The sequence below is a fragment of the Peromyscus californicus genome, unplaced genomic scaffold (genome assembly GCF_007827085.1).
Source record: "Peromyscus californicus insignis strain IS unplaced genomic scaffold, ASM782708v3 Scaffold_12__1_contigs__length_115047231, whole genome shotgun sequence".
NCBI classification, from domain to species: Eukaryota; Metazoa; Chordata; class Mammalia; order Rodentia; family Cricetidae; genus Peromyscus; species Peromyscus californicus.
In genome coordinates, this window is record NW_026294413.1 from 44,357,457 (window position 1) to 44,384,765 (window position 27,309).

The 27,309-nt window shown below is 42.3% G+C and overlaps 1 protein-coding gene across 2 annotated transcripts; it reads left to right on the plus strand.

Moving 5' to 3' along the window:
* The first annotated feature begins 192 nt into the window (after positions 1–192).
* Positions 193–25,591, plus strand: Wbp4 (WW domain binding protein 4). 2 transcript variants are annotated; one of them, XM_052732646.1, is made up of 10 exons: positions 193–302; positions 781–853; positions 3,280–3,342; positions 3,427–3,550; positions 7,897–8,076; positions 9,638–9,684; positions 10,406–10,481; positions 13,768–13,958; positions 19,427–19,593; positions 24,417–25,591. In XM_052732646.1, coding segments are annotated over exons 1-10 (1,125 nt in total). In that variant the 5' UTR covers positions 193–300; the 3' UTR covers positions 24,619–25,591. The 2 variants fall into 2 exon arrangements, with proteins under 2 accessions (XP_052588606.1, XP_052588605.1); XM_052732645.1 differs by having other exon boundaries at positions 24,434–25,591.
* Positions 25,592–27,309: the final 1,718 nt, after the last annotated feature.

The window sequence follows — 27,309 nt, forward strand, 5'->3', positions numbered from 1 at the left end:
GGTCCCCGTCGCGCTGTCGTCCCCTTCTGGGTGACCTCAACCCCTTTATACCGACCCCACCTCTCGGGCGCCGCCAGTACCCGCCCCCCTTGGGGGAGGGGGAAGAGGAGGCAGCGACGCCGCGCGCGCGAGCGCGCGGCGGCGCGGATTGGGCCCTCGCGGCTGCCGTAGCCGGGCCGCGGGAACGCCGGGGTCCGGGGAGACGCGGAGGCCCGGGAGGTCCCGGCTCTCGCCGCCGCCGCCGCCGGCCGAGCAAACCGGGAGCGGGATCGCGGGGCTACGCGCCGAGCCGGCGCGGTCATGTGAGTCGGGTCGGACGTGAGCCGCGCGGCGGCCGCGAGCGCCCTCCTCCTCCTCCTCCTCCCGCCCCTCCGCTCACCCCGGGGCCGCCCGACCTGCCCGGCTGGTTCTCCCGGGAGACGCGGCCGCCCTTTCAGCCCCAGCCGGGGACTCGGGTACCGCCCCTGCCCGGCGGCCCCGGGGGCCCGGGTGGCGCTGTCGCCGCAGAGGTCCCCGAAACAAGCGAATTAGCTAAGAAGGGAAAAGGGAAAGAGCTTCCTCTGCCTCTCGTTTCCCTCCGCCCTGGGAGTAGCGAGGAGGAGAAGCCGGTGATTACCTTGTGGAAAGCGGTTCCACGAGGAATTTGGCTTCGCGTAAATAAATGAAACTGCTTTGCTAGGACGAAAGCCGTTCAGCAACTTTATATCCCAAATTTTACAAAGCATGACGATTCTCTTTCAATTTTTGGATCAACTGAGAGTTGTTTTTTCCTTTATTCAGGGCCGACTACTGGAAGTCACAACCAAAGAAATTCTGTGATTACTGCAAGTGCTGGATAGCAGACAACAGGCCTGTATGAAATTTCTAGTAAAATATTCATGTGACATGTTGCTTTTTGATCTAAGTACGGTTTACAAACCACTTTCATGTGTAGTGCTCTTGATTTTTCAAAACCTAGGAAGATTTCTTTTCTTTGTTTTCCCCTTATGAAAGCTACAGTCCTTCTCTTCATCAATCTAACTTTGATTTCAAGGCCTAATTATTTCTGTGGCCTTTGAGGAAATGGACCGTGAGTGGGTAATCTCATCCATGTTTATGGAACTCCTGCCTCTTAAAAAAAAATATATCGTACTTTTTCTTTTATGCTTGTTCTCCAGAGAAATTTGGAAGACCATCATTGTCCCCTCTCAAGAAATACAAAGATAGCAACCATAAAACACATTATGCTTATAGCCTAGCTCCAACTTTTAAAGCGAAAAGTCAACTGGCTTTCTTCCCTTTCAGATCTGTCCTATGCAAACATACTATATTGAAAACTAGAATATGGGGACTGGAGAGATGGCTCCACAGTAAAAAGCACCTACAGCTCTTGCGGAGGGGCTGGGGTTCCGTTCCCAGCACCCCATGGCCGTTCATAACCACCTGTGACTCCGGTTCCAGGTGATCCAACAGCCTCCTCTGACCTTCACTGGTGGCTGTACTCATGTGCTTTTGAACTTAACACAGGTGCACACACCCATAAAATAATGTTTAAAAAAGTACAGTATCTCGCCAGGAAGTGGTGGCGCATGCCTTTAATCCCAGCACTGGGGAAGCAGAGGCAGGCGGATCTCTGAGTTCCAGGCCAGCCTGGTTTATAGGAGTGAGTTTCTGGACAGCCAGGACTATGTAGAGAAACCCCGTCTTGAAAAACAAAAGGAAATCAAACCAAAAGCAATGGTATTTTATACATACATAACGTTTTTACTTGGCAGAACTGTGGTGCACAAAGGAATGCTGCCATTCTTTTGAGCTGTGTTCCCTCAGTAAACACTTGGAAATCACCTGTGAGGCCTTTGGCTTTAAGGAGTATTGCTCTTTTGTTTTGGTCTTTACTGATTGTTGCTAAAGAGTGTGCATATTTTATCTGGCTTAGACTGACCCTTACTAAAACTGCCATGAGCTTTTAAAACCACACAAATTGAAAAATGACCCATCCCTGGAGGTACCTAGGCAGTAAAGCCATACCTAGGCAGTAAAGCCAGTTTTATGAGTTACTGAAAACAAATTATCTTTCCAGAAGTTTGTCTGCATCTCCCTAAATGTCTAGTAATTTAACTGTTAACTACAAACCATAATCAGTTTTGAATGGTCCTTTCACATGGTATTCTTTGAATGGTGTATCACCTGTAGGTAACCTGGTAGAGGAACAATAGATGGTTGTTTGCTTTACAAACTCTCACTTTAATGAAGAATTCATAGGAGTATATTGGAATAGCTTGGTTAATGTGTCATACAGAATTTGATTGACAGCATTTACTTTAAGGCATTTTTCTGGGATTTTCTATTACTTACCATCAGACATCTATAATTTATTGAGAATTTCTGATTATTTAAGTAGGTCCCAGTGCTCACTCAGCCATCCATGTCAAAACTTAATTACTGTTACCTTTCAAAAGTTAACTCCCCCCCCCATGTCTATACTTCATTGTTTCCATGTGCATGTATTTTACTCCATCATGATGACAAATAGCAGTTTTGTTTTTAACTGAACAGTATATCATGAAGGTGTCTCCATGTCAATACATAGGGAGCTGTGAGCTTCTTGCCTGTGATAAAAACCTGTGCAATTCACTCAGCCAGGCCCCAGTAGATAGACTACAAGATTGTTGCTCCACACAGTACTACAATGAATAACCTTGTTTATTACATCATTTTGCACAATGTGAGGAATTTGTTTTAAATGTGTGTGGGTGTGTGTAGATGTGTTGGTGTGCATGTTCCTCAGGGTGCAGGTCAAAGGACAGTGTTCCTGCGGGTCCTGGGGGTGGAGGCGGGTGGTCAAGCTTGGTGGCAAGCACCTTGACCCACTAGGCCGTCTTGCCTGCCCAATGGAGGAATTCTTTAAATATCTATTTTTCTTAATGCTTTAAAGACCAAGTCCTTAAGGATATTCTTTATGTCTCTAATATAGCAAAGCAGAAAATGAAATTAGAGGCTTAACCAGTTTTGACATTTGATGTTGAAAGGTAGTGTGTTTTGTTGTTGTTGTTGTGGGCTTTTGTTTATTTGGTGGGGTTTTTGGTTTGGGACAGGGGCTCATTTTAAGAACCAGAGAACATCTAGTGGGCGAACACGATAATCTGCTTAGACCACTAGTGTCATTTGATTCAGGGGTCAGTTTGCATTAAAACTAATCATTTTTATATTTTCTGCCATTTTAATCTTATATTTTAGCCCTGTATTCACAGTATTAGTTTGCTGTGAGGTTAATGATGCTTTCCCTTTTCCATTTTCAAGAGTGTTGAATTTCATGAAAGAGGAAAGAATCACAAGGAAAATGTGGCCAAGAGGATCAGTGAGGTAATTTCAGTTGGCTCTTCGTTCATTTTCTGTGCAAATGTTGATCCCATCTCTCACGTATACCTTCATGTGTGTCTTACATAGATTAAACAGAAAAGCTTGGATAAGGCAAAGGAAGAAGAAAAGGCGTCCAAGGAGTTTGCTGCGATGGAGGCAGCTGCCCTGAAGGCCTACCAAGAGGATCTGAAACGGCTTGGCTTAGAGTCAGGTAAATATCAGCAAGACACTTTAAAAGTAACATCACGGGTCGTGCTGAGGGACCTCTTCATTGTTTCCGTATAGGAGTTCTGGACTTGAAAATATTGCAGTGCTTTTAGTCTCATTTAGAATGTGGACTTTGAAGTGCTTGTATTTTGTGCTATTGCTATTGTTGTGGTTATTTTGTTGTTGAGATACAGTCTCCCAGAATATCCTGGACTGGTCTTGAACTTGTGAGCCTCCTACCTAAGCCTTCGGAAATTCAAAAGCACAAACCACCATGCCTGGCTTGTTTTGCTTTTTAGATTATTGACTTATTTATCTTTATGTTGGTGATGTGTGGAGGTCAGAGGACAACCTGGAAGGGTCAGTTCTCTCTTTCCACCACGTAGGTTCCCAGAATCAACTCAGGTCAGTGGCAAATGCCATAATGCACCAAACCATCTTGCTGGCCCCATGTTTTGCTTTTAATGCTTTATCTTCTGACACCTTTATTCATATCAACCATATTACCTTTACAGTTACCTGGTCCTCACTCCAGCCTAGCTGAATGATTCATTTCTAAAACCTTGAGGCTTCTCTTTTAGATACTCATTGTTACAGGCACTACTTATTAAAAAAATTAAAATTAAAAACTTGCATTATAATTATATATTTTCCACATGGCCAAAACTGAGTTGTATCAATTTATATGATTAGCTACATAATGAAGGAGTTGCCTTTTCCTGACAAATAGTCGACTTTACCTCAAGCCGCAGATTGTTTTGAGGGTTTGAGTTATGGATGTTTTCAGCTGGTTGAATTCAGGCTCTAAAGTAGGAAGTTTTTGTGAGCTTTCCTCCAAGACAAATTGTTTTAGTTACTTTTCTGGTAACAGAAGACCTGACAGCAACAATTTACAGGACAGACTGTCAGCTGTGGGTCAGGGTCAGAGGTTTGGGTGCACCGTGGCTAGGATGGCACAGTGGTGGGTGCACGAGATGAAAGCTTATTCCCACGACACAGACCGGAGGCAGAGAGAGCAGGCCAGAGCCCGAAGGTAGACAGAAACATAGAGGGCGGCCCCCACTCATGTAGTCCGCCAACCAGGCCCCACCTCCTAAAGCTCCACAGCCTCCAGCAAGCTGGGAGCCCAGTTCCTAAACCAGGTATAGAGAGATCTTGATTGTCGATCTCATGTAGTGGTTCGGGTGGTCAGATAATTTGGATTTTTGCTTTTTGTGAACCACTGACTTTATTGGACTTAACTAAACAGCATGAATGAGAAGTTACTTATAAGTGCATGGATGACCCCAGAACAGCTACATTATCAAAGACACACCCCATCATAGGTTGCTACCTTGGAGACTCCGCATCATGGAGGCTCTTTTCAGTTAACCTTTCACTGCCTTTTACTTCAGCATCTCCCAAGATCACCTGTTGGGAGGGGAGCTGGAACACGATGTAATAATAGCTAGAATCTAGGTGAGAAGGACCAGGTCCTTGAGTGTCCCCTCCCTCCTCTTGGGAAATGTCAGTAGTCCAGTACCGTCAGCATGTACTTGACCATCACTGTATCAGTTGCTTGCTTCTTTCATTGCTTTGACTGGATCTGGGTACTCGGTACTCCAGATAGTGGTGGTGTGATCATGTTGGACCCAGAGGGGAAAACACCACACTACACCATCTCCATCTCCTGGCTCTTACAGTCTTTCCACCCCTTTTTTCTGAGAGAGGTTTCTTGGAAGAGGTGAGATGTGAAAGATCCCTTTATGAGCATTGACTTGTCATGCTATAGCAACAGTCACTTGTTCTCAGTAATTTAGCCGGTTATGACTCTCTCCCTTCAACACCATAGCTACTGTAAGAAGTTGTCTTCCGCAAGCAAGGGAGACTGGAGCAGTCAGACTGTCGGCTACCTGAGCAGCACCTTGTGTACAACACAAGCCACTGGGGAGGGGGCTTCCTGCTCAGGCCAAGCCAGATTTTTCATCATAAAATGATACTCTTCAGTCTCTAATAAAAAGAACTCTTAATTATAGGTTTAAGAAAAATATTGCTTCCATTAAATAAAAACAATTGTCAGCTTAATGTAGTCTAAATGTCAGTATTTAAGGAAAAGAAGGAGGATGTGGTTCCAAAAAGCCATTTATTTATTAGTGAATGAGAGTCTCACTGGTTAGTTCAAACTGGCCTCAGACTTACTATGTGATGTCAGAGAGGCTCCCAAGTTCTGGGATTACAGCCATGCATCATTACACCCAACTGAACATAAAGCATTTTGAGAGGAAAAATCAGATAGGTATCTTGGAGAAGTGTTAGTTGAAAACTTATTAATTTTATATAGAGAAATTAAAAGATTCCATTTCAATGCCATTTTAAGGTGAATTTTTTTGTTTTTTGAAACGGGTTTTCTATGTATCCCTGGCTGTCCCTGGAGCTCTCTGTAGACCAGGCTGGCCTCCCAAATGCTGGGATTAAAGGTGTATGCCACCATACTTAGCACAGATTCATTTTAAATATACATACAGATATCTTCCTGTCCACGGTGGGGGTATTGGTTTGTCTGTTTTGATATAGAGTCTCACTATATAGCTCTGGCTAGCCAGGAGCTCACTATGTAGCCTAGGCTGGCCTCAAACTCAAGGTAGTCAGGCAGGCTGGGATTACAGAGATGAGCCACTATGTCCCTGTGGGATCCTTTTGGATTATATGTATTATGTCTGTTAAAAATCTTCACATACACCCCTCCCCACCCCACCCCCACACACCGTTAATCTCAGCCCTCAAAAGGCAGAGAGAGACAGGCGGATCTCTGATTCGAGGACAGCCAGGGCTACAAAGAGGAAACTCTAAAACCCTGTCTCAAAAAAAAAAAAAAAATGCAGCCTGTCATGTATGTATATTTTTGTGTTTATTTTTCTCTGTAGGTTCATCTTCTGAATAAGACATGTAGTATCAAAGGATGAATGTACTATATTATAGCTGATGACAAGCTAGCTCTACAAATGGTGGATCTGATTTACATTTTTCTAGAAATAAAAAAGTTGTTAACTGTCTTTGGAAATATTAGCAGTCTTTTGAGCAGAAAGCCATGAAAACATTTTTTCACATTTATGTATATACCCATAGATGACAGTGGAGTTTCACCAAACTTTTCAGTATTAATCTATAAAAAGAAACTATATTTATTTGCATTTCTTTGAATATTAGTAAAAGAAAATATTCATTCTCTGAATTATATGTTTTCTGTTAGGACGTTTGATTTTTTTTTTTTTTTTTTTTTTTGGTTTTTCGAGACAGGGTTTCTCTGTGTAGCTTTGCGCCTTTCCTGGAACTCACTTGGTAGCCCAGGCTGGCCTCGAACTCACAGAGATCCGCCTGGCTCTGCCTCCCGAGTGCTGGGATTAAAGGCGTGCGCCACCACCGCCCGGCTAGGACGTTTGATTTTTAACGAGTCATTAGGGACATTAACTTATTTGTTGTTAATTTTTTCATTTTTCTAGCCTCTGTGTTTTTGCTTTTTTTTCTTTTCATTTTGTTATACAAAAATTTAATCATGTAGTCAAATTTAACAGTATTTTTAGCGTGTGGGGTTTTTTGTTTTTGATTTGTTTTCAGGTATATTTGACCTAGAGGGTTTTGTTTGGTTGGTTTTTTGAGACAGGGTTTCTCTGTGTAGCCCTGGCTGTCCTGGAACTCACTCTAGTCCAGACCGGCCTCTGCTGAGAGTGCGGCATCTAAAGGGTGCACCACCACTGCCTGGCTTGACCCGGGGTTTATAAGGGTGTGAAGAAGAGAGAAGCCAGGGGAAGCAGCTTAATACCTTTGCCTTGGTAGCTTGTTTGTTGGCGTGTCCCGGTGTTCTGACACGATTCCCCTCGTCATCAACACTGGCCTTCGTGGCTGTGGGCAGGGATACCTGTTCTTTAGAGTGAGTTGTAAATTGTTTTGTTTGTTTTCCTTGTGGTGTGCTGAGATTAAACCCACAGCCTAAGGCATTCTTGGTAGGGGTACTACCACTGGGTCACACTCCTCAGCCCCTAGGATGACCTTTAGTGTGTGATAGAACTAAATCACCGTACAACTACAATTTTTTTCACTCCCCTTATATATTCTTCCACGATTATATCTCAAATAACTTTATTATAATATGTTTTGTTCCCAAAAACAATCTTGTCAAACTTTGGTTTGTTTTTAAAAATTGTTCTCTAGGCTGGTCTCAAACACATAAATTGTTCTGTCTCAGCCTCCTGAATAGTTGCCTCCTGAGCAGCTGGAATTACAGGCATGCGTCACTGTGCTGGGCTTTGCCAGGCTTCTGGCTAATACAACATTTAAAAAGGTAAAGTTACCCGTCTTTATCTTTTTTTCTAGACATTTCAGAGCCAAGTATATCACCAGTGACCAGCACTGTCCAGCCCACTTCTACATCAACTCAACAGAAAGAGAAGAAGAAGAAAAAGGAAAAGAAAAAGAAAGACGCTTTGAAGGGTAGATGGGTAGAAGGAGTAACGTCCGATGGTCACTGTTACTATTACGATCTCATCACAGGAGGTACGCTGTGGAAGCACAGAACTACTAGAAAATAGAAAAACACAGCAGTTTTTGTATTGAGATTTTTAGTTAATATTGATTTCATATTGGGATATGTTAAGCAGTGAGAAACTAACTTCCTTTTTTCCATGAAGCTTAGAAAATTGTGCCTTTTGTTATGATGTATACATAATTCCAACATTCAGAAGGATTACCACAAATTAGAGACTAGCATAGTGGGATCCATGCCAGCTTGGGGTACAGAGTAAGACAAAACAAACAAAACAAGACAAAATAAAACAAAAAACCAAAAACTAATAATACCCTGCTTATTGCAAATCAGTGTCATGATTAAAATCTTGTATGTTCCTAGCCAGGCATGGTGGCACATGCCTTTAATCCTAGCACTCAGGAGGCAGAGGTAGATGGATCTCTGTGAGTTCGAGGCCAGCCTAGTCTTCAGAGTGAGTTCCAGGACAGCCAAGCCTATGCAGAGAAACCCTGTCTCAAAAAAATAAAAAAATTATGGGGTAACTCTTGCTAAGAGTTAGCTGTAGTTGTAGCAGCAGACACATCAATAACCCTAGCACTTGGGAAGTAGAAGCAGAAGGGCCAGGAATTTAAAGTTAGCCTTAGCTACTCATCACTTCTGAGCTGCTGTCTTAACATTTGTATCCTTGGCCCAGTGTTGGCAGAATTTATTACTCCATAAGTTTTGGGGTTTTTTAATTTCTGTTTTATATGGGTGTTTTACCTGTATGTAATGTTTGTGCACCATGTGTGTGCAATGTCCACGGAGGAGCAAAGAGGGCATTGGGTCCCCTGGAACTGGAGTTACAAATGGTTGTGAGCTGTCATATGAATGTTGAGAACCAACCAAACCAGGTCCCCGGGAAGAGCCTCTGGTGTCTTAACCTCTGAACCATCCCCCCAGCCCCAGTAGTAATAATTGCTAACAATTTATTTGGTCTGAGTCGTAAGTGAAATGCGTATTGTAGTTCAACAGTAAATCAACCAGAAATAAACACTTGGGATACATCTCATCCACAGCAAGGAGGCATAGGGAGCAAGCAAACTGGGAATGGTGTAGGCTGTTGGAACCTCCAGGTCTCCACCCCAGCAGCACATCTCCTTCAAGAAGGCCACACTTCCTAATCCTTCCCAAATAGTTTCACCAACTGGGGACCAAGTGTTCGGATATATGAGCCTCTGGGGGCCGTTCTCATTTAAACCACAATAGCAAGGCATCTCATAGAAGAGTTAAAGAGCACATAGAGATGGTAAAACAATAACCGACCAAGTAGAAATTCTCTAAACTCTGAGAAAAGTCCTACCCAGCCCTAGTAATTACTGTGGAAGTTTCAGTAACTCTTGACCATGCTGCCGTTTCTTCTCGGTTATGTGACATTCGATACATGTATTCTGTGCAGTACCACTAAGGGTATATGTTGTTTCTTTTATTTTTCTACTTTGTAGTGTTTTGTACATAATAGTGACTATCCTGTGGATTTTTACCTAATTAAATTTGGGGGGCTTGTTTTATTTTAAAGCAAAATTATTTTACAATATATTTTATTTTAAGCATCTCAGTGGGAGAAGCCAGAAGGATTTCAAGGGAACTTAAAAAAGGTAACTATAACATATGTATGGTGTCTTTGCTTTATTCTTTCAAGTGATTGGCTTCTAGGGTGGGCAAGTCCAGGGTTGGGTGGCTGGTGGGGTCTGTGTACCAGGGATTGTGTACCAGGGTTGGGTGGCTGGTGGGATCTGTGTACCAGGGATTGTGTACCAGGGTTGGGTGGCTGGTGGGGTCTGTGTACCAGGGATTGTGTGCCAGGGTTGGGTGGCTGGTGGGGTCTGTGTACCAGGGATTGCTCCAGGGCTTTGTGAACAGCCGGCATTCTACCCCTGAGCTAAACAAATCTGGTGGCTATAGCTCTTTGTGGAATTTTGTTAAGCAAATTTATTTCCAAATAAGCAGTTCTCTTCAACCCCAGCTTGGCCTCTTTCTTCCTATAATCCTTCTGTTAGAAGGCTGGGTAGAGAAGGAACAGGGATAGCTCTACACAAAAACCCTATTCAGGATAAATAGTGTTAGTCAGTTTGTAGTCATTTCTTGTTTACATGTCTGTCCAGCTGGACAGAATTCCTGGCTTTGAGAGATGAGACATTCTCTGTTTGAAAGTTAGTAGTGACTGGAAAAGCAGGCTGTGTTGCATGATCTTTATCACCACTCTCGACTCCCAGGTGCCAGGTGGAAAAGAAAGGATAGCCACATTTGCCTTAGTTACTCAGTAGCTAGCTCGCTGTTGCCATTATTCTCAGTGTGTTCTTTTTTCCCTCCTATTAGGCAGCAGCAAAGGCCATTTGGGTAGAGGGTTTAAGTGAGGACGGCTACACCTATTATTATAATACAGAAACAGGAGGTGAGTGTTATCTTTGATTATTTTAACTTAAACCTGTACCCAAAACTGCATATGAGAGAATATATCATCCAGACTTGGAAACTGTAATATAATAATCATTTCTGTACCAAGTATTATATACTGTCTTTTATAAGGGATACTTAAAAGATTTCTGTTTATAAAATGTACTATGCAACAATGTTACTCTTTTTTTTTTTTTTTTTTAATGGATTTATGCTCACCATATGTGAGCCTGGTACCCAAGGAAGCCAGAAGAAGGCATCAGATTTCCTGGAACTGTATGGATGGTTTTGAATCACCATGTGGGTGCTAGAATTGAACCACCCTGGTACTCTGGGAGAGCAATAAAGATGAACTGTTGGGCTGGGTGGTGGTGACTATGCCTTTAATTCCAGCCTCAGAAGGCAGAGGCAGGTGGATCTCTGAGTTTGAGGTCAGCCTGCTCTACAAAACAAGTTCCAGGACAGAGTTGTTACACAGAGAAACCCTGTCTCAAAAAAAAAAAAAAAAAAAGAATTAACTGCTGAGCCAGTTCTCTATGTCTGCTTAATGTTGTTCTTAATTAAGAAGGCATTTGCAAATTTTAAAAAAGAATCTTTAACTCTCTCTAATATTACTGGGTCTTAGGATTGATTTAATAACTTCCTTTCTAAGTACCTGTGGTTGTCACCTAGTTCAACTTTTGTCGTGGTGAAGATCAAATTTGAGACCTCATGCCTGCTAGCTCATGCTCTCTCATTGAGCTACACCTAGACCTTCACCATTTTCTTCTTTTAAGAAAACAAAACTGGGACTGGAGATAGATGGCTCAGAGGTTGAGAGCACCAGCTGTTCTTCCAGAGAACCCGGGTTCAATTCCCAGCACCCACATGGCAGCTCACAGCTGTCTATAACTCCAGTTCCAGGGGATCCAACAGTCTCACACAGACATACATGCAGGCAAAAAACACCAATACACCTAAAATAACTAAGTTAATTAATTTAAAAAAAAAAAAACTGGAGCTGGAGGGATAGCTCAGCTGTTTAAAGGCTAGACTCACAACCAAAAATATAAGAGTTCAGTTCCCAGCACCCACGGCTGTCCCTCCAGTTACCAAAAAAAGAAAGAAAACAAAACTGAGCTGGATGGTGGTGGCGCACACCTTTAATCCCACTGCTCGAGAGGCAGAGGCAGGCAGATCTCTGTGAGTTCGAGGCCAGCCTGATCTACAAAGTGAGTGAGTTCCAGGACACCCAGAGCTACACGGAGAAACCCTGTCTTGAAAAACAAAACAAACAAAAACCTTGTGTTAGAGATGTTGTTTAATTGATAGAGTGTTTGCCCAGCATGCACAGAGTCCTGGGTTCAGTCTGTAACTAGGAAGATGACTTGTTGGGTAAAGTGCTTGCTGTCCAAGTATGAAGGCCTCAGTTAAAATCTCCAGCACCCACATAGCAAGATGTGGAAGCAAGCACCTGTAACCCTAACACTGGGTGAGCAGAGCCGAGCAAATCCAGGGTTTGTTGGGTGGTCAGTCTAGGTTCAGTGAGAGACAATACCCTGAAAGATAAATAAAGTGGAGAATTGATGGGGAAATGTACCGGAAGTAGTCCTCTAGCCTCTACATGCAAAAGCAGAGGCAAGCACACCCCCACATACATGGACACCTACAGGCATATACCATACACTCCAAAAAAATAAAAAACAGGTGTAATCAAACATGCCTGTAATCCCATGCTGGGTGGAGTCAGGAAGAATGGGTTCAAAGGACATCCTCAGATGGTGAGTCTGGGATACATGAGACCCTGTCACACAAAGAAGAAAAAAGTACAGAAAGTCACAGAGTTTCTCATATAACCATCCTTCAGTTCAGTTTTTGGTATTCCTTTTCTGGCTTTTTGAAACTACCTCAGCCTGGCCTCCAACTCAGTAGTTGGCTGAGAAGGACCTTGAAGTCTTGGTCCTCCTGCCTCTATCTCCCAAGGGCTGCAATTACAGGACTCTGCCACCATATCCAGCTGGTCTTCAGTAAATAATTTTTTTTATTTATTGAATAATTTCTTGTTTCTTATAAATAATTCCTTGTTTCTCCCAGCATATGTCATATGTTAAGGTATATAAACAACAGGACTGAAGAATAGAAAGAACTGGGGGCCCAGATGATATTAAAACCTGACCACGTTTGTGTTGATGTTTATGACTATGAGCAATGAAGTAATGTTGCCATTTGGGTAGTTGAAGTTCCTTTAATGAAATACTCTCAGGTTTCTCAGCCAGTACCATTGGGTGTCCTTCTGGTCAGTCCTCACACTTAACTTGCTGCCATCAGCCTGGCTCTTGTCTGTGTTTCTAATTCTTATTACCTAGAGCCCTATAGTACGCGTTTTAAAAAGAAATGGCCTTTACACTTTCAAACAGATACGCATTCTGCCCAGTGAGAGCAGTGTTTCTGTACCATGGAAGTGAAGTACTGGGTCTTTATAGAGATCATATAGCCTGTCAATATGATAGGACTTTATAATAATACAAACCTAACTTGGGCGCACAGCTTCTTACCAGTGAAGTCACTGAGCCTGTCGTCATTCTTCAGAAATAGAACGTGTTCTCTGGGGTTGGGAGGAGTTTACCCTGATCAGTGCAATTAGTAGCCACTCTCACTCTTGTTTATTTGTTAAGACAGGGTCTTATTTAAGACAGACCTGGCTGGTCTGGAATTCACCAAGTAGACCAGGCAGGCCTTGAACTCACAGAAATCCTCCTGCCTCTGTCTCCTAGTCTCCTTCACTCTTAAAATTGTCTCAATTGGGTAACAAATTGTATAGTTTCTCTCCTTTTCACTAAACTAAAAGTAGAGACAAGACAATTAGAAAGACTTGAATGTCTCTAGAAGCCCAGTGAACAATAGATGGCAGTGGAGTTCAGCCAGTTGGGATTCCTTCACTGTGAAAGTCATGTATTCAGTTCATCACAATTGCAAGAACTCAGGCAATCTTTGTGACGAGTTTCAGGAAATGTTCTGTAAAGTCATTATCAGTATCTTTCTTGAAATTGTTTTCAGGTAAAATGAAGATTTTTAAAACTATCACCCACTTCCCAAGCTCCTCATCTAGGGTTTATGAGTTAGTAAATGCAGATTGTCCTAAGTTTTCTGAACAATAAAAAAATGAGAGGTTTTTGAGCTCTTTTCTTGATAAAGTGTGTATGTGTGTGTATGTATATATAATGTATTACTTAATAATTGTACATGATAAAAAAAAGTGTTGTATTGCTAAATAAGTAATACAGTTATTAAAATGTGTTGAGCAGAATCCAAATGGGAAAAACCTGATGATTTCATTCCACACACTGGTGATGTGCCGTCTAGTAAGGACAATGAAAAGTCACCTGACACCCTAGAAGACTCCAAATCGTCAGATTCTCACAGTGATTCTGATGGCGAACAGAAGAAAGCAGGAGAGGCCTCTGTGGAAACGAAGAAACTAATAATAAAGTTTAAGGTAGGTTCTTGCTTCACTTTTTATAGACATTTGTCAGGTTTATCTTCCATGGTTTCTTTTACTCCTGGCCAACTCATAGCCAAAAATAGGAAACAGGAAATCTAGAAAAAGTGATTCATAGTTTTTAAATTGTATGTTCTCCTGAATGTCATGATGAAATCTGTTGGAGTGTATTTAGGCCTGTGTCCATTGGTGATCTTGAAATGAATCACTCAAAGTAAGGGTGAGGTCAACTGTATTTGCATTTGGATAAATGATTGTACCATTTATCCTTCAGAACCTATTTTAAACTCTCTAACTTTTTTAAAGATGGGACCTCAATATGTAGCCCTGACTGGCCTGGGACTCATTATGTAGACCAGGCTTGGCCTCAAATTGCCAAGAGCTCTACCTGCCTCTGCCTCAGGAGTGCTAGGATTAAAGCATGTGCCATTTATTACACCTGGCCTTAAACCTTGTAACTTTAAGAAGCTCCAGTGACATTCAGAAAGCTGATTGGCCAGTGACAGACTAGAAACAGAAAGGCTAATAAGTAGGAACTACTTAGCAGTACTTTAAGTCTCAGTGTGGGTGAGCTAGCTAAGAAGAATAACTGGACAATAAATATTCATTTAAGTTCACTTGTGGTGGGGGTGTGAGGACAGATGTGGGGGACAAGAGGTGTTCCAGAAGGCCATGGAGAATGCATCAAGAGTTAGGTCTGCTGTGCTGGAGAGGTGGCTCAGCCGTTAAAGATGCTTGCTTCTAAGCCAGAGGACGTGAGTTCTAGCTCCAGGACCCCATGTTGGAAAGAGAGAACTTACTGTCTCCCACATTAGCGTCTGACCTTTATACCCTAGTCAAACCTCATCCTCCACACACCCCACCCCACACACAAATGTACGCATATACACACACATACATGGTCAAGAACGTGCACAAAACCTGGAAATGAAACAACAAAAAACAAAGTAGTTGGGTGGTGTGTGTGTGTGTGTGTGTGTGTGTGTTTTAAAAGGGCTATGGGGATGGCTCAGCAGTAAGGCACTTGATGGCCTGAGTTTAGTCCCTGAGTCCCACATGGTAGAGGCAGAAGGAAAGAATTGACTCCTACAAGTTGTCCTTTGACTTTCATGCTTATCAACACACACACACACACACACAAATAGTAAAAATGAAATTTATAAGAAGTTGTTTTTTTTGTTTTTTGTTTTTTTGAGACAGGGTTTCTCTGTGTAGCTTTGGAGCCTGTTTTGGATCTCTCTCTGTAGACCAGGCTGGCCTTGAACTCACAGAGATCCGACTGCCTCTGCCTCCTGAGTGCTGGGATTACAGGTGTGTGCCACCACTGCCCGGCAAGAAGTTTAATTTTCTTTTTAAGGAAGTGGAAAAGGAGGAAAGAAGTTTGTCCATTGAATGTACCAGTTAGGAGTTCTCAGTGCCCTTTTAAAAGGTCGACCAGCTGTTTTGAGTAGCAGAACTCATAGGGAGTAAAAAAGTAGTTTATAGTTTAGGTATGATTTGGCTAAGACATTAAAAAATAGAAGTTGAGCACTCACATTTAATCACAGCACTTGGGAGGTAGGCAGACAGATCTCTGAGTTTGAGGCCAACTGGCCTATATACCAAGTTCCAGGCTGGCCAGGACTACATGGTGACACCCTTTCTTTTAAAAAAGAAAATGGATTGAAACCTGATGGCTAAGTATTGACTGTGATAGACTTTTAGAGGGAATCCAAAGAAAGAAGAAAAGACAATAAGAAGAGGTGGGTAGATTGGTCTTGAATAAAAAATAAACTCATTTCATAAGAAGGTTAGCTTTTTGTTTTCTATGAGGAGTATGACTCCAAAAAATAGGAACCAGGAAAAAAATGAAGTCATCATGCCGTTTATTTATATTTTTGAATATTATTGTGTATGTGTGTGGTTGGGACGTACTTCTAGAAGTCAGAGGACGACTTTGGAGTCAGGTCTCTCCTTCCACAATTATGTGCTTATTAGGTTTCGTCAGCTTGACACAAGCTAGATTCACCCAGGAGGAGGGACCTTCAGTTGAAGATATGCCTTCCCCATTGTGGCCTAGCTTTATGGTGTTTTCCTAATTGCTGATTAATGAGGGGGCAGGCTCAGCTCTCTGTGAGTAGTGGCACCTCTTGTTTGGTGGTCCTGGGAGGTCTAAGAAGTAGGTAACCATGAACCTGGGGACAAGCTAGTAGGCAGCTTTCTTCCATGGTTCCTGCCTGACTTCCCTGGGTGATCAGCTGTGAATGGGACATAGAAGCCCAGTAAGCCCTTTCCTCCCCAAGTTGTTTTTGGTCATGATTTATCAAAGTAAACTTTACCACTGCCTGTGAGGGGCCAGCCTCCAGGCAGCACGAGGGTATGCAGAAAAATCCACAAATGCAGTGAGGGCGAGACTTTTTCTATCAAAGGGGTATTAGGAAGAAAACACTCACGCATTCTGATGGTAATTTTCTCTTTTACTTCATCTTAAAAAGTCTCTTTCTGGAAATCTGTCTCCACACAGCTATATTCTTTACATACAGCTGTATCTCTCTCTTTAAATACATACATCTCTTATATTTTTGGTTGTGAGCCTAGCCTTTAACGGCTGAGCCATCTCTCCAGAGATGGCTCAGAGGTTAAGAGCACTGACTGCTCTTCCAGAGGTCCTGAGTTCAATTCCCAGCAACCACATGGTGGCTCACAACCATCTGTAATGAGATCTGGTGCCCTATTCTGGCCTGTAGGCATACATGCAGGCAGAACACTGTATACATAATAAATAAATAAATCTTTAAATACATACATCTCTTCTTGCACAGCCATGTATTTCTATATACAGTTCCATCTCTTTATTACATAGCTCCACAACTCTCTTGTGCACACATTTCTTCTCTCTGCTCTGCTACATTCCTTCACACACTACTAGACCATTCCCTCACTCTTTACTCTCTCACTCTCTCACTCACTCACACTACTCTCACACTTCTTACAGCTCTCTCACTTCACCTCTGCACACTCAGCTACATCTTCTCTTCAGCACACACACACACACACACACACACACACACACACACACACGTACTCTTAACAGCCAAACTCTGGACAATTATAAGTTACATATACAGGGTCCGACCCATTCTCATAACACATGATAAGTCACACGGTTCCTTTCAGGCTAGGGAGGTCACACTGACCAGCCAGTGAGTAACACTTGGTCGTGCACATAGCTGTAAGTGGTCAGGGTTCCCAGACAGAAGATGACATTGAAATTGAGGACTTACACAGTAAACAGTTGGCTGAACCTCGAGTGGTAGGGGTACGTGCAGAAAGTCAGTTACTGCAGGGTTATGTCTACCAAAGTTGCTTCGTTCATGTCTGACCTTGATTCAGCAATAAACACCTGGGAACTTGTCTCTGCAGGGGTAGCTAGTCTGTTTTGAATTTGTTCTAAAGTCTAAAATTAACTGTCTTTGTGACTGAGAATACTGTTGCTTTCCTGGGTCAGTTATAAAAAATACTCTAGTAGTATTTTTATTCGTCAGAATTATACAACTTAAGCAGAAATCATCTTCCTGACCATCCACAGCTATAAGTGTGCCCAATAGATGGAATACATACATGAGATAAACATACAAGCAGTGAGAAAACACCCATAGCTGTTTTTAGGGAAGAAATGTAGTGGCACATGAGATAGATTACGGACAGGAACAACTGGTCATTTGCAGTCAGTGACCCCACGGTCCTTGCCAGTGGGGCTTCCCATCAGAGTTATTCATCTGGTGGGTCCACCTGTTGAACACTAGTTGTCACCTGCTGTATATTCCCATGGCTTCAAGCAAAACTAATACATGTGGATTCTAGTAATTGAACTGTTATTTAAGCTTATGTGGTAAATGTCCTTACCCTCTGGGCCCTCTTACTGACCTTTACCTTTACCTTTTAGCCTAAGTTGTCTCATTTCTAAAGAAGTGAATATTATTAAGAATAAGGAGCTTTGCCGGGGTTGGTGGCACACGCCTTTAATCCCAGCACCCAGGAGGCAGAGCCAGGCGTATCTCTGTGAGTTTGAGGCCAGCCTGGTCTACAGAGCGAGATCCAGGACAGGCACCAAAACTACATAGAGAAACCCTGTCTCAAAAAACCACACACACACACACACACACACACACACACACACACACACACACACACAAATTAATTAATTAATTATTAATTAATTATAAATAAATGATGTGAGGATGGTTTTCTGCTTGTTTGGGGTTTTTTGGGGGAGGGTATTTTTTATTATTAAGACAAGGTCTCTAGCCCAGTCTGGCCTTGAACCCCTTCTGTGGCCAAAGATGACCTTGAACTTCTGATCCTCCTGCCTCCACCTAAATGATAGAATTACCATAATATACCACCTGCCCAGTTTATGCTGTGCTTGTAATTGAACAACCCAGGCCTTCTGCATGACAGGCAAGCACTCCACTCTCTGAGCTGCATCCCCAGACCACAGTTCAATATTTTAATACTAGGTGCCTGAAACAGTGAAGGTCAAGATCATTGATTTTGGAGCTAACCAAAGTGAAAGCCAGAGGATTTATTATGAAAATCATGTCTGGGGATGGGGAAGCATGTACCTTCCATCCCAGCACTTGGGAAGCAGAGGCAGGCAAACTCTCTGAGTTTGAAGCCAGCTGATCTACACAGGGAATTCCAGGTCAGCCAGGGCAACACAGTGAGACCCAGTCTAGGGAAAAGGGAAGAAGAAAATCATGTTGCTGAGCATGGTGACATATTCTGTTGGTCTTAGTACTTGGAAAGCTAAGATGGAAAAATTAGAAGTTCAGGTCCAGCCTAGGCTACATAGGGGAGGGGTTAAGAGCCATTTGTAGAATACAAAAGAGATTCCAAGCAAGCTACCCATTGATGTTTAATTTGCAAAGAGGCTGAAACCCAGTGCAGGTGTAGTGGACACACTAAAGTGTGGGAAATGGGTTAGAGGGCTTTCTTAGCCCAATGAAGATAATGTCATAAAGAACCAGCCCCAGGACTTCTGTGGGGACTGCTTCTGTCCCAAGGGGGAGTTATTCTAATCCCACCCCTCCCACACCCCCGAGACAGTTTCTCTGTGTAGCCCTGGCTGTCCTAGAACTTACTCTGTAGACCAGGCTGGCCTTGCACTCACAGATACTCTCCTGCCTCTGCTTTCAGAGTGCTGGTAAAAGGCATACACCACCACTACCTTTATGTACCGTCATGGTACATTTTTTTAAAAGCATCATTAAACATAATGCATTAAAGTTTTATACATAGTGAAAAACCTGATTAAGTTCTTCCATGTACATTTATTGTGTTATGTGAAAACTTAAACCATTAAGTGAATGGTGATGATGATTATTATTATTATTATAAGACTTTCTAAAAAAGTTAAAGAAATTTGGGGATTGACTACTGCTGTTTTACTTGAAGTGTGTTGTTTATTGGCCTTTGCATTTCAGGAAAAAAATAAAAGTACTGAGAAAAAAACTGACCCAGAAATACAAAAAGAAAAAAGTACCCCAAAACAGAATCCATCAAATACAAACGAAGAAAAATCCAAAACTCTTAAGAAATCAACGAACCCTTATGGGGAATGGCAAGAAATTAAACAAGAGGCTGAGTCTCAGTAAGTACCCGAGAGGTCATCCCACTGCTGTGTCCAAGCACCTCAGCACATTGCACTCAAGAATCTCAAGTATTCTGTGCTCCTTAGAAGTGTAGCTTTCTTACATTTCTAGAATATTTTTTCTTTTTTTTCTTTTTTTTTTTTTTTTTGGTTTTTCGAGACAGGGTTTTTTTATTTTAAAAGATGAAACAGTGATTGTTTTAAAACAAGTTAGTGATTTTTTTAAGTGATTGTTTTGTTTCCTACCAAAGTATGACCACATTCATACTCTCATCATTTTTTATCAAAAAAAAAAAACAAATACTTGCAGTAAATACTTTGTAAGATACTTTAGCTATAGAATGTGTTTAAAGGCAAAGAAAAAGCTTTTGCTCTCTTATTCTCTTGAAGTATCTTACTGTACTTGACAGTGTTTTTTTATATGAGTGTAGATTTTGTTCTGGTTGGTTTGTTGATTGACTGGTTTGATTTGGTTTTTTTGAGTCTGATGTAGCCTCAGGCTAGCCTTGAACTCCTGATCTGGCCCCACCTCATGGGTGCTAGTACTAACAGGTGCATACTACACCTGGCTCTTCACTGCAGAGTTTTGGTTTTTTTTTTTTTTTTTTTTGGTTTTTCGAGACAGGGTTTCTCTGTGTAGCTTTGCGCCTTTTCCTGGAACTCACTTGGTAGTCCAGGCTGGCCTCGAACTCACAGAGATCCACCTGGCTCTGCCTCCCGAGTGCTGGGATTAAAGGCGTGCGCCACCACCGCCCGGCACACTGCAGAGTTTTTAAGCTCAGATTCCCATCAGCAGAGGAGTTGGTTATTGGTGGCCTTGGGGTCCAGCTCCGAAAGCCACCTCCAGGGTGTAGGGCAGAAGCCACAGTGAAGTGAAAGGAACTTAGATTTTTCTGATCTGAGGGTTACGGAAAAACTCACATACGTGCTGTTCCAGTCCCACCTCTTTATTGTTCTACCCTAGTTCTAAATCTTCTCAGCTCTCCCCCCATCTCCCTACATACATTTACCACAAACTTTTTGTGATGAAAAAGGTAGAAAGGCTAACTCTGAGGGGGAGGGTAACCATGGCAATGCCCATTTTCAAGGTTCCTAGTGTAAGACGTGCCCTGAAGCCGGGGCAGAGTGCCAGATGAGACAGGCTGCAGAGAGGTCTGCACAGAGGGCCGGGTCTTATCAACCAGACTAGCAATCAAAGAACTGGCATCGTATCTTGCATTGCTTTGTGTTAGTAACCTTGGTTAGACGTCTGCAACTCTGACCTTGTGCATCTCTGTGAAGTTTTTAACTTATGATCCATTTACAGAAACATTCAGTCTAGTTTGAAACTGCTCCGAGGTTTCAGATCAGCAAAATGTATGTAGCTTGTTGTAGACTGGGGAGAAATTGTTGTTTTCTCATGTTAGTCTGCGCTAAAGGAACAAAGCAGGTTCCTACGTGTCTGTAGTCTCTGTGGGACAGCAGACCCAGCCGTGAAGCACGTCCTAACATATCCTCCATCTGTCAGAATTACACAGCCCAACGAGAAGTCATCTTCCTGACCACCCACAAGTATATGTGCCCAGAGATGTAAAGCACATCCCCAGTGGGCTGTGGAAAGAACCCCACAGCTGTTCTTTGTGGGGAGGTAAAATGGTGGCACATGAGAAAGCTACAGACAGGAAACAACCAGTCGTTTACAGTCAATGATCCTCACGGCCTTGCCAGGTGGGGCTCCCCATCAGGGAGTCACTGTCTGGTGGGTTGACCTTCCAAACACTAGTTGTCACCTGTTGCATACTGCCGGTGACCTCTGGTAAAGCCCATTGTCTCTATAGTTTGTCCACAGTTTAACACAATTGTGCTAAAGATGTTACCTGATTTGTTTTACTGGTTTAACTGCCTAAATGAGTTTTCTTTTTAGAGGCATTTATTTTACCAGCTAAGTAAAAATCACTCCTTGGCATTCATTTTAGTATTTTTTTAAGCCTTTGAAGGAACCTTCCAGGTGAAGGGGGAAAGGTATATGGGTAAAGTAGATATTCTTTAAAACACTGCTTTGGAAGGATAGTGTAGGATGGATGCTTTTTATGTACTTTTATAGTGAATTAGTTCTTATTAAAATTCTTGGCTGAGGGTGGGGTGCACATCTATAGCACCTTGGGAAACAGAGGCAAGATTGTCTTCAAAAACATGGGCTAGAGTGAGATTCCTATCTCAAAAAGCTATCAAAACCCAAACTACACCCTGCTTTTTCATGAGAAGGCTGTACTTTCTTCATCGTAGAATAGTACAAGTACTGGGCAACTCTGTATACCATGCTTTACTCCCCAGCTATGACAAGCACATTGATACCTATCCACGGGAGTTACTGGAGTAAGAGACCAGTCCATTCTCTTCAGTTCTTGTCACTTAAATCAGGAGGATGGTTTTACACCCACTTATGTCTAATATGAGAAAGGATTTGGGGTGGACAAAAGGACATCTGATCCATGAGCAAGGAGAAGAGACTGGGGGAAGAGGTTACCTCAGGAGCGTGAGGCAGCAGGAGAGGGAGGGAGCTGAGGGAAGGCGGAGCTGTTGAAAGCACGCTTTGTTCAGAGTGTTAGCGTCATGTCTAATAAATACCTTGTATGTTGAGTTAACATTTCTTCAGTTAAAAAGTAAGAAAATTGTCCTAAGTCAGCATCTCCTATTTCAAAATTGATATGGCTTTCTAATGCTAATTAAATTTCAGGCTAACTAGGCCATAGCAAGCTTTCTTGTCGGATTATCTTTGGACCACCAGTCTGCAAATAATGACCTGGGGACCTATTACTAATTATGAAAGCTTGGCCTTAGCTTAGGCTTTTTTTCCAACTGGCTGTTATAACAACATATTTTTTAGTCTACGTTCTGCCACATGGCTCGGTTACCTCTTCTTGGTACAGCACATCGGACTTGCTCTGAGTCTGCTGGTGAAATCGCACACCTATATTCCTCCTCCCGGTTCCTCTCTCTGCCTGGAAGTCCCACCTATTCGCTCCTGCCTAGCTATTGGCCTTTTAGCTCTTTATTAAACCAATCAGAAGGCACCTTAGGCAGAAACACCTTTACAGTGTAAAAAAAAAAAAATCCGAAACACCAGGCAGTGTTAATATGTGATGGATTGTTTCCAGCTTCGTAAGTAGATTAACGGAGTTTCTTTTTTTTTTCTTTATTTTCTTTCTTTCTTTATTTAGATTTTTCAAGTAGATCAGACTGGCCTCAAACTCACTAACCTATTTTAAATTAAATTAAATTTAAATTTACTAACAGCTAAAACAGTCCTGGTTAGCTTTTATCATGGACCGGCTCTTACTCCCAAGCTCATCACTAGTAATTCTGAGTGAACATACCTGAACTCAGTGGTTCCTAAAGGAAAGGCTAATAAAACAAATGCTGATGCTGGGAAGAAGAGAACAGATGTTACAGAAGAGCCAGGGTACGAGGAGAGTATTTCTACTGCAGCTGCCTCATGCAGCGTCTGGTGTACACAAGACACCAAGTATAGCTATCATAAAATAAAAATAAAAGCTTTTATTTATTTAAAGATTCCTTACGTTGTTATGGGTACTTAGTGCTCTTGGAGAGGACCTAGGTTTGGTTCCCAACATCCACGTGATAACTAACAACCAACTGTAACTCTAGTTCCAGAGGATCTGACATCTCCTTCTGACTTCTGTGGACACTTCACACATGTGATGTCCAGACATACATGCAGGCAAAACATCTGTCACACATAAAATAAAAATAAAATCTACAGGGGGGAGCACATTGTTCAAACAAATGCGATTCTTCATCTCCCCTCTCCGCCTTTCTCTGTTTGCCTGCTTTATTCTCTATCTACTGAATATGATGATCTTCCTCCTCTGTCTTCAGGAATCTCATGGGTGGATTTGATGAGCCAGCTCTTTCAGAGGCTAGTTGACTATCTAGGGCAGTGATCCTCAATGTGCGGGTCATAACCCCTTGGGGGTCGCATGACCCTTTCACAGGGGTCGCCTAAAACCATTGGAAAACACAGATATTTACTTAAGATTCCTAACAGTAGCAAAATCACAGTTATGAGGTAGCAAGGAAAATAATTTTATGATTGGGGGGTCACCACAACATGAGGAACTGTATTAAAGGGTCACAGCATTAATAAGGTTGAGACCCACTGGTCTAGGGGAGAGGGTACTGGTGGGCTCATGTTAAGCAGGGAACTGATTTCTGGTCCAGCCAGATTGTTTGTGACTTACCACGTGGATAGTTGGAGGGCTAGTTCTCAGAATAAAAAGATGCTAGGCAAATAGTTCAATGAGTCTTCCACAATAGGACATTAAGATTCCATTCTTTCCATCTTGTGTTATGTAAACCTTCAGAATCTCTGTCAGTCCATGGCAAAATCGGTCTCCACAGCTTCCCTGTTTCCTGTTTATGCTCCATGTCATGTATGAGCAGAGTGTTTTCTAAGATGCTGTGTCCTTGATGCAGCAGAAATAGAACAAATGAGACCTGTCCTGGCACATGTCCACCTCAGTCAGAGTTCAATGTGTTGAGACTAAAATCAGTATTTTAAATCACCTAGAGCTAGGCAGTACACACCTAACCCAGGACTGGAGGTCTGGCGGCCAGAGGCCAGAGGCTCAGGAACTCAAGGTGACATTAGGGGCTGCAAGGTTAGCCAGGACTACATGAGACCCTGTCCCAAAAAAGCCAAAACAAGACAGCCTAGTGTCCCCGGTGACCAGCTTCTGATCCATTGAGAAGGTGCTCATGGTGCTTCACTGGCTCGTGGTCTATATCCAATATTTATCTTAATCTGTCAGGTTAGAGTTTAGTTTTCTTTCTGTTCCAGGGAAGAGGTCGATTTGGAACTTCCAAGCACTGAGAGTGAGTATCTGTCAACTTCAGAAGCCGCTGCTGGAGAAATCAAAGTGGTATTTAAAGAAAAAACAGTCTCTTCTCTGGGAGTTGCAGCGGATGGGGTGGCTCCCGTCTTCAAAAAGAGAAGAATTGAAAATGGGAGATCTCGGAATTTGAGACAGCGAGGTGACGATGAGTGACTGTAAAGCCTTTCCTTCGACTGCTGTGGACAGAGGAGACGTGCCCTTTCCAAGCTTCTCTGTGTTTTGAGTACTATAGTGCTGCAGTTTACATTTATGCTAAGTGTATTTTATGTGAATCAAAATAAATCTTTTCATGTGAAATTTATTTTTGTTCCTTAAATGGAAGCCTACCACATTGCATTGTAATACAGTGTATTATGTTCAATGTCTAAAATTGCTAACTATATGATAATTTAAGATGCTATGTATCTGTTATTTAAAACATGGGGAAGACTCTTGCTCTGTTCTTCACTCATATGAGCATACTTGTCCTGCATTGAAAATGCATTCTTTCTGCACACTGAAATTAACCTGTTACCTAAGAAATAAGAATCAGACACAGAAGTGCACAGCCGCATGGCAGTTTGGTTTTGATGGTCCTTTGCAGCCTGGATGTAGAAAAGTTGACATATCAAGTTAAGACCAAAGAGCAGAAGCAGGAGCCACTCAGGTACTAAAGTGCAGAGCGACAGCTGGACCAGGCGTAGAAAGCTGCCCTTGCCCCAGGCCAGCTTACAGCAGCAAACTGTGGAAGCAGTTGAACTTGGGGCCGAGTATCAGGGAACTGGAGGTAGTGCAGCTTCTGCCCTTCGCTTTCTAGAACAGTCCTTGCCCAGGCAGGCACTTTTCATAGCCCTGGATCCATTGGAAAGTTTAAGGTAACAGACAAAAGGCTTGAACTAAAACAGATTTCATGGTCCACTTAGATGTTGCCCATTTTCTGGTTACATTTCTTAAGTAGAAATCTCATATTCTATTTGAAGTACTTCCCTTTATTACTTTTGCATATTTTTAATTATATTTTTCATAAGTTGTACAGTATGTAACTTTTGGTAGCAAATATTTGTCTTTTTACAATTGCTAGTGTATATGTAAGAATAGCTTATTAAAAATCATAAAAAAGTAAATACTGGGGTCATTTTTTCTCTAATATGGATCAAAGTTGCCTTATCATTGGCAAAATAATATTTAGAGATTAATCTTTGCAATTATTCAGGCCTAAACTTTCTATTTTGCAGCATTTTTAATTTTATTTTGTGAAAAGAGTCTTGCTGTGTTGCCTAGGCTGACCTCAAGTCCAGATCCTCAGGCCTAAGAGTATTCAAGAGTCCTGAAATTAACAGGTGTACCATCACACCTGAATGTTTGGTAGTTGAGTTATTGTTCTTTGACTGGGGTGGCCAAGGGTTGAGTCAGGGTCTCCCTATGTATCCCAGGCTGCCTTCAAACTTGCAATTACCCCCCTGCCTAAACCTTAGTGCTGGGATTGCAGGCATGAGCCAACAGACCCCACTGGTTTACTGGGTTTGGGGGGTTTGGTTTGTTGGGGTTTTGTTTTTGCTTGGTTAGTTTGGTTTGAGTTTTGTTTTTGTTTGGTTATTTTTTGAGACCCTCCTATCTCCCTAGGTAGCTTGGCTGAAGATGACCTTCTGAACTTACCCTCCTGTCTTCCACTTCCCCAGAGCAGGGGTTGTAGGTGTATGTTATCCCTCCCGGTTTCTATGGTGCTGGATTGTGTTGGGCAAGCACCAACTGAACCATAGTCTACCCCTGCTTTGAAATTTTGATAGGTCATTTGCCATGTAGCTGAGGAGTTTATATTATTAGTCCTTGACTCTTCTCAATGGGAAAAGACTAAAAGTTGAATGCTTTTATGCTTCGTCCACATTTAGCTCCTATAAAATGCAATACTGACGATATTTGTTAAATTTGTTTTTATTTGTTTCTTCTAAGACAGGGTCTCAACGGTGTATCCCTGGCAGACCTGGAACTCTATAGACCTGGCTGGCACTTGGTGAGCCTACTTAACTCGGCCTCCCAAGTGCTAAGATTAAAGGCATGTGCCACCCTGGCCCCAGGGTGGTTTTGAGGAGTGGTGGAGTCAGTGTATTTATAAGGCACTTGGGGCAATGCCTGTCAGATAGAAGCTCAAACTCATTTACAATTAATACTCAGAATATATACAGATGGACACAAAGGAAAAATAAAACCTAAAAGGACCAAATTCCTACCCACCAGTACCATGACTCAGTCCTTTTTCCTTGTCCTGCCTCTCTTTGATGGCCAGCTTTCATATACAGTCATATCGAGGGATCAGTATGCTTCACTTTACAGCAGCAAATAAAGCGATTGACTGTTAGCATCAAAATTCACTGGATTGTGGTGGTACTGATGGGTATACAGTGTGAATGTACTTGTTATTGTTCAGTTATTGAGTGCTTACCTACCACTCCTAACACCCTGGGTCAATCCCCAGTACACACACACGCACAGAGAGTGTATCTAGTGATACTCAACTGTATATGGACTAGAGAAAAACTTCTCAGGAAGACCTTAGTTCACGTACAGAGCCCCCTTTTAAAAGTACCAGCTGTAGCCGGGCAGTGATGGCACATGACTTTAATCCCAGCACTTGGGAGGCGGAGGCAGGTAGATCTGAGTCCAGAGTTCAAGACCAGACAGGTCCATAGAGTAAGTTCCAGAACAGCCAGGGCTACACAGAGAAACCCTGTCTTGAAAACCAAAAGCCATTTGTGGTGGTTCACTCTTTATATTTTCCTACCATTATATCTATTGTGTGCTTTTTTTATTTTACCTTTTTAAATTTAATTTTTAAAATTTTGTG